The following is a 7,301-nucleotide window of genomic DNA, read 5'->3' on the forward strand; positions in this document are numbered from 1 at the left end:
ACAAATACAAAAGTGACAACCAGCAACAGGCTCTGGGACCAGCTAGACTGTTCCTAGTCAATTTACAATCCCCAGTGAAGATCAATGGCCCTCTTAAAACTATCTACTCCCTTGCTCATTACCACCTCTTCTGGTAAACTGTTCCAAGGTTCCACTACCCTGCTACCACTGCTATACTAGTAACTTGTACGTTAAAGTAGCTTTAAATAAGTGAAAAGGTCTATGCTTCACGGAATTTTTTAGTAAAAATGCTAAATGAAGCAAAGCAAACATCCAAGAACACTTTATAAAGTTTTGTTGATGACAAAGGGCAAAAATACAATAACATATTTGCGCCAAAGGCTCTCGAAAAATCTTCTAATCTTAAGGAAATACAGCAAATTCATCTGCAAAATCATTCATAGAAAAGTATGTTGTACCTTGTCAATAGAATTGCCTTTCTAATTAATGTTGAGACAATTTTCACGATGTAAAGCTGGCAGTTAGAGATGTTCTAACTGTACATAATTTAAACCAGGAGTAACAGTCAAGAGTTTTACAGCTATCCAGCTTATATAATCAATCAAAATTGCTATAATGCTGTCCTCACGCTATATGTAAAGTCTTCCCGTATTCAAAAGGATGCATTTTTACATTTTTTTGTTTTTCATACTTACCATCAGAAGAAAAACGCAGTTTAATAGGCAAAAATGCGGACAAAATTGCGTTCATCAAAGGACCTACTGGATCACCCAGATCAGAAGAGGAATCTTGAAAGAAAGATAAGACACAAGCATTAAGATATTTTTTAATACATGCTTTACTATACTTTCAAACGAAATCATGATTGCAATACTAAAAACAGAATCCTGATTATAAGATCATGATATATAGTTTGTGACAGGGAATCTTCATATATATACAGGGTGTTCTGTTTTAGCCTGCAAAACCTATATTTTCGCTATCTAGGTCTTGCTTTCGCAATACTAGATACATACTTCCAATTGCAAAAATATTCAAAATCAGACGCAGAGTTAAGCTATTGAAAATTTGAAGTAAAAACAAAAACGAGTGAAAAAAAATAACTTTTTATACGGGCTCCAGGTCCCCTGACTCATGTTTAGGGAAATAATCTCCAATGAAAATCAATTCCAGCACAAAAAGTTTGAAATTAGTACGATCACCATTATTACGATATTCACCAAGATATGAAACGCAGCGTTTTGTGACTTACACCCCTTTACACTCGCCGTCAATTACACCTGTTGGGGGAAAATATACAAGTTAACAAGTGTTTAAAATTATATGTGTGCAGAGTGTGGGTTTTCAAATTGTTCGAGGTTTTTCAGTGTGTTTTTGCGTATCACGGTACAACGTTAGCATGCATTTTTGAATACCGATAAAACATATAAATAACTTGTTTTCTTTTTACTTTGACAACCTATCATTCTGCTAAAAGGGCTCTAAATTTCAATCGTATCTTCTGTATGGTCCTTTAAAACTTTAATATGGAATATCTCCTTGTGTTTTATTCGCACAAATGTCAAGTTTTTTGTGTCAGTAATAGTTTTCAATGAAGATTATTTCTCTAAGTATAAATTAGGGGATCTAGGGTCCGTACAAAATGTTATTATTTTTAGTTTTTGACTCTCTTTTATTTTTGCTTCATACTTTCAATATCTTAACTCTTTATCTATTTTTGAACATTTTTGCAAGTTGATGTATTCATCTAGGACTAACGGTTGCGAAAAAAAAGGGTATTGCAGATTAAAATGGTTTACCCTGTATAATAGCCAATGCTCGAATAACGCTCCTAACGTCATCAACAATGATACTCGCGCCATTGTATGATAATTTGATCATATGTTTTGGTAATGTTTAAAATGCAGGGAATGGCTTAGTTGTGACAAGGCTGAACTGGATACGGTAATTCAACTGTTTTACTGTTAAGACTCATTTTAGGGGGATGAAGAAACTAAAAAGTGGTCAACAATGAACGCTATCTACTAGAGTTTAGGTTCATTCACTGAAGTTAGGGCTGAAATTTAATTTCTCAAAATATCATCCAACACTTCGCTCAAATGTAGAAACAATTTTCACCCGTCATATCTTGACTAGCGATTTTCTAGTGAAATAATAAAATAATAAAAACGTTAGTGAAAAAAAATACAGCAGATACTAATGAAAGTTTGTGCACAAAAATTTTGAGCCTCAGCAAACTAACGGTTTTCTGACCCTAGATATTCTGGAGTTATCCGCCAAGTGAAGTCCGATTGTAAGAATTAGAGTTTCTCTAGATATTTGGCTAAACTGATACATAAAATGTTTCTAAAATTTAATGTTGACATCGTAGGCCGCAGCTTAAATTTTTGGGAAGGCAGAAATTCTCAATTTTCAGAACATAACTTCAAATTTCGCTGAACGATAAAACAAGGGTATGCAAACATGCGTTCATACGAAAAATGACATTCCGGCATTTAAAAATTGCAATTATGTAACCAAATTTGTCGAATCGCCAGAAAAGACTGGCTGAAAAAAAAATAACTGGAAGGTGTAACAGTGATCTCCCATCGACCTCCTCTGCCTTTATTCCATCGGCTTAGGTTTATAAGTTACACAATAAATTTTCGCAAACGATGGACAAATAGTTGGGAACTTGCTTCGTCAATTACTGGTTTTATTTTGTATCTAAGCAAAATTTTGAATATTTTTAAGTTAACGTGAAACATTGAATCCGAAAAAGTGGTATTTAAACTGTATGGATCCTAAATTTAAAACATTGACGTTTTCAAAGTTATAAATCTTGCGTGATTAAGGCAACGAGGTTGTCACATGAGGCAGTGAGAAGCAAAGGATGTAAGTGGCAAAATTAAAAATTTGGAGATTACCAGTACACATGGTAGGTGAACCTCTCCTCTGTCTTGGGGCAAGAGATGCGATCATTAGCCCTGGTAGTTACTGCTATACAGCATGATTTAGAAAAAAAGTTCAATGAAAGTCTACTTAGGATGTTATCTTTAAACGCATTGTACTCAAAACTTGAAGATGTCCACTTACATCCCTTTGCTTCTAACTGCCACACATATGCCTGGACCTTAACATCTTAAAATATATTTGTACGGACGCGCATCGCTTTTCAACAGCTAATGCCCACTTTCGGACTTAAGCATGAACCCGTAATTTCAGTTAGCAACTGCTTTTAGTATTTGATTGAATAAAATAAGTTTTTAAGGATACTAAATTGAATGTTCTTGAAATACTATTGATTCAGTCATGCCACTTGTTATTGTAAAATAAAATGCTGTGAAGGAATGTCACGATATTTTTCAGAACTGTTAAAATTTAGGCCCCATGTTCTGTTGATCAACATGAAAATTTTGATATGACAATTTATTTGAAATAAAAAAGAGGGAGTTTTGCTCCACTGAATGGATTTGTATGCCTTTTGAATGTAAAGTGATCTTACTGATTAGTTTGTACGATAAAAAAGTGCAGTTTTCTTTCCCACAAGTTTCATATAAGTCTGCCTTTTCTCCGCATTTCAGTAAACTTTTCACTTTTCTGAAAAAAAAAAAGAGGCAAATTACTACTTTTATTTTCGAAATTGCACTATATTATGTGTATGCTAAACAAAAAGTTAAATATTCCAGCAATACAGAACTAATCATTAACCCACCTTGTAGCAGCAAAACTGTACGAACCCAATGTTAAATTAAAATTGCATTCTCGCTGTTCACTTGGAATATTAACTAAGACGCATTTTAGATAGAAATAAAATTCCAATTAGAGAAAGTTGTCCCCACATGCCATTGATAGAAACGCAAGTAGTAATAAAGAAATATGTTCTAATAATTTTTTTACACAAGTACGTAATCCTGATATAGTAGTCTCGATTTATTTTTTATGTAAAATTGTATTATTTATTTATTTATTTATTTTTGAAGTTGCACTTACTTTGACGCAATAAACCAAAACTTTTATGTGAAGCGGAAGTAATAGCATGGAAAACATGTTATTACTTTGAAGCATATGGGGAGACAGCTACGGATTTCTCGCCAAATTTGGCTTTGGAAGTGAGATGAAAAATGTTACGTTATAGGTATTTTGAGAATTTAGGAGAATTTTACTTGGCGATATTTTTGTTAACACTTTGTACAACTTTCTCTCTATATCTGCTTCCAGCAAACTAGGAGATACCTTTGTATCGTAATCTAGTTTATATCGTGATTGATAACTTTAGATTTCACGGAGCCAAAAAAAAAAAAAAAAAAAAAAAGAAGAAGAAAAAGAAAATAATAACAATCGTGAAGAAGGTATCTAGTTGATTCTCCATGTCTACAAAATTTTATTCCCTGAGTTATAGGTGTAGTTTAAGAGTCATTACTTGTACTTATTACTCAAAAATTTTAAAATAACTCAAAATTTATACTTTCAAAAATCGGTGGACGAAATGTGGCTACTTTACTCTATACGTTTCAAATAGTCTATCATCTTTTGTGCAGCTCCCTGTCAGCCAGAAAACAGGTCGAAAACTCCTGGAAATTTGTTGATTCTCTATGTCTACAAAATTTTATTTCCTGAGTTATAGGTGCAGCTTAAAAGTCATTATTTGTACTTATTATGCAAAAATTTTAAATTAACTCAAAATTTATACTTTCAACATTCGGAGGACGAAATGTGGCTACTTTACCCTCTACGCTTCAAATAGTCTATCATCTTTTGTGCAGCCCCCTGTAAGGTAGGAAATATATTTGTTTGAAAATAGGTGATATCGGGGGTACGTCTCAACAGTCAGACATTCAAATGAGTTATTTTTAAACTACTTTTTCGATTTGCCGGAATTTTGTCCCGTTCCTTCACTTATAAAATGTGAAGATTTTTTTTTCACCCACCTTTAAGTATTTTCTTTTTACGCAAATACACGTGAAATTTTTCTTGACATTTTTTTAAAATAAAATTTAATTAATATTCTAAATGAACTTGACAACATCCAACGCATTTCCTCTCGGAAATTAAGTTACAAACTTTGACTAAAATTTTAAGTTGTAAAAATGGTTTCCTAAATACATCATCTGTTTTAAACAAATGAATGCCTGCTGTGTGTGTGTGTGACTGCTTTAATATTATTCACATCTATGACTGTTACGTACTTACGTTTGAACTCCCAATGGGTCATCAAACGGCTCGCTTTCATTGTGACACGTACAACGAAGTTCAACCCAATCGCATGTTTTCCCCTTCGCACTATTATTACAGCCAACAAGTTTCCAACACAGCACTAAAACTAAGAAGTAATCTGAAAAAAAAAAAAAGTTAAATAATTTTTACGTTATAAGCTATGCATGGAAGCAAAAAGTATGCTTTTCGTTTTCAAAATAAATACATAACTTGACAAATTTGCACCTTAAATATTGAAAAGTAAAATTTTATTATTGTTGGAATTATTACGTCAGTAAAAAGTTAATACAATTGTTTTAAACTTCATAATTAATTTTTTTTTTAAAAAACGTATACGTTAATGACCTCTTGTTGAAACACGGTAAAAAGACGAAATTTGATTTAATTATTGGCATCACAACTGGGGCATAAACACTCCAAGTGGTTCCACGTGGGAACTAGCAACTTTTATTTGTGTGGTAAATTTGCGATGAAGATAGATTTAACGTGCACCAGCCACCATTATCATAAGCATCTGGTTTTTGTTCAAGTTCAAGATTAGAACACGAAACCGTGATACTGCGTTCATACCGGAACCAACTTGGCTGCAGTGGTTTAGTAAAAATAGGCTAATATAACACCAAACAGTTATTGTATAACTTCATACACGATTCCGTTGTGGCTACTACCGGCCGCTATTGAAAGCCTGAATCTTGAAGACAACGGGTAACTCGTAAATACCAATATTGCCACTATGGATCGCCAGTGTCTGCAACACCTGTTTCCATCCTCGCAGGCTGCGGCAAAAGTTGTTTGTGCGCATGCGCATTTTGGATGCGTGTCCGTTTGCAAGTTTGTGTTGGTTTCTCATGGAACTGGTTATTAGTCATTACGCATTTATAGTTGAAGCTGATCTGGCAGCATTTGGTAGACTATGTAGATCCTAATTGCAGCATTGCAACTCTACCAGTTTGTGTTTGACCCCAACTGTAGTTATCACTACAATTAAGACTTTAACTAGGGTAATAGTAAAAACAAAAGGGTGGAAAAACATCATTTGATATTCCACACGGAGTTAGTTGAGCATCCCCTTAGATTTTGGAAAAGATTTTATTATGCATTTGCGTTTGTATTTTGTTATTCTCAGTAAAATGCATAGAAATCGTACCTCTTCCTCTTCGTAAACATCTAAAATTGCATAGGTGAGGCAGTTCGATATATATTAACTATTTCAAGGTACCTTGGTTGGGTGTCGTGTGGAATAACAAACTTTTTCAAAAGAAAGAACACGCTTTCTCTCGGGGACGCTGTAGTTAAGGTACGTATTTTTAACCTCAGTATCACCTTAACTTATTTCCTTAGCGGTATAAATTCAACTAAACTCAAAAAACTTCCCATTTTCATAAAGCGACAGAGAAGAAACATACACTTTCAAAATCACAAAGAAACTAGAGCTGAATGCATCGAGAAATTTAGAAATTTAAGCAACCGTTCTTTAATCTTTAAGGGGGAAAATCTTGTTTGATTTGTTTTATTTTAAATATTTGTCTTGGAAGGGGGGACAAAGAGCTCTCCCTTGTCCTCCGCTGGATCTATCTTTGGACGTGATTATTTGACAACATAAATTCAAACTACAATTCCCACGAACCAAGAATTTAAGTAATTTTTTAAGCATGAGTTTACACTTTTTGCTTCATTCATGCTTGCTCACTTTTGCACACTTGCACATTTTTTACTTCAATGTCATTCATTGTAAAATAAATCAGGAAAAAATAATAATAAATTTCAATCCAGAAATTAGTCAAGAAGGTTAGAACACGTACGTTGGAAAATGCTTAGTAAAACGTAATTCAACAAAACTTACTCAAAATCATCCTCATTCTGAACCAAAATATTTTTCTTTTTCATTAAACATTAACGAGTTTAAAAATAAGTAACTCTTGATTTCTGATGCGCACTCTGAGGAATGACGCACAATTATTGTCAGAAATTGTGTGGCGTGTCAGGGTTGCCAACACTGGTACGAAATGTCTCTTTGTTAGAATTAATAAATGTAATTAGGAACGCGAACAATTGGTGTTTTTGTTTGAAACTTCAGTCGATGTTGGTGAAAGTACGTATCATTTGGTGCTATCCGTACTATTTAAATCACATTTTGATTTCTG

At 33.5% G+C, this 7,301-nt stretch overlaps 1 protein-coding gene across 1 annotated transcript in view; it reads right to left on the reverse strand.

Annotated features, from left to right (window-relative positions):
• The window catches only part of LOC129223795 (uncharacterized), an 18,973-nt gene extending 11,903 nt beyond the window's left edge, over positions 1-7,070 (reverse strand). Inside the window, exons 1-4 of the mRNA XM_054858151.1 lie at positions 7,001-7,070; positions 5,134-5,275; positions 3,446-3,540; positions 657-749 (exon numbers count right to left, since the gene is read on the reverse strand). Coding sequence (XP_054714126.1) covers positions 657-749; positions 3,446-3,540; positions 5,134-5,275; positions 7,001-7,016 — 346 coding nt within the window. The 5' untranslated portion in view covers positions 7,017-7,070. The remainder of the gene's footprint in view (positions 1-656; positions 750-3,445; positions 3,541-5,133; positions 5,276-7,000) is intronic.
• Between the last annotated feature and the right edge of the window lie 231 nt (positions 7,071-7,301).

The sequence above is a fragment of the Uloborus diversus genome, chromosome 6 (assembly GCF_026930045.1).
Source record: "Uloborus diversus isolate 005 chromosome 6, Udiv.v.3.1, whole genome shotgun sequence".
NCBI lineage: Eukaryota > Metazoa > Arthropoda > Arachnida > Araneae > Uloboridae > Uloborus > Uloborus diversus.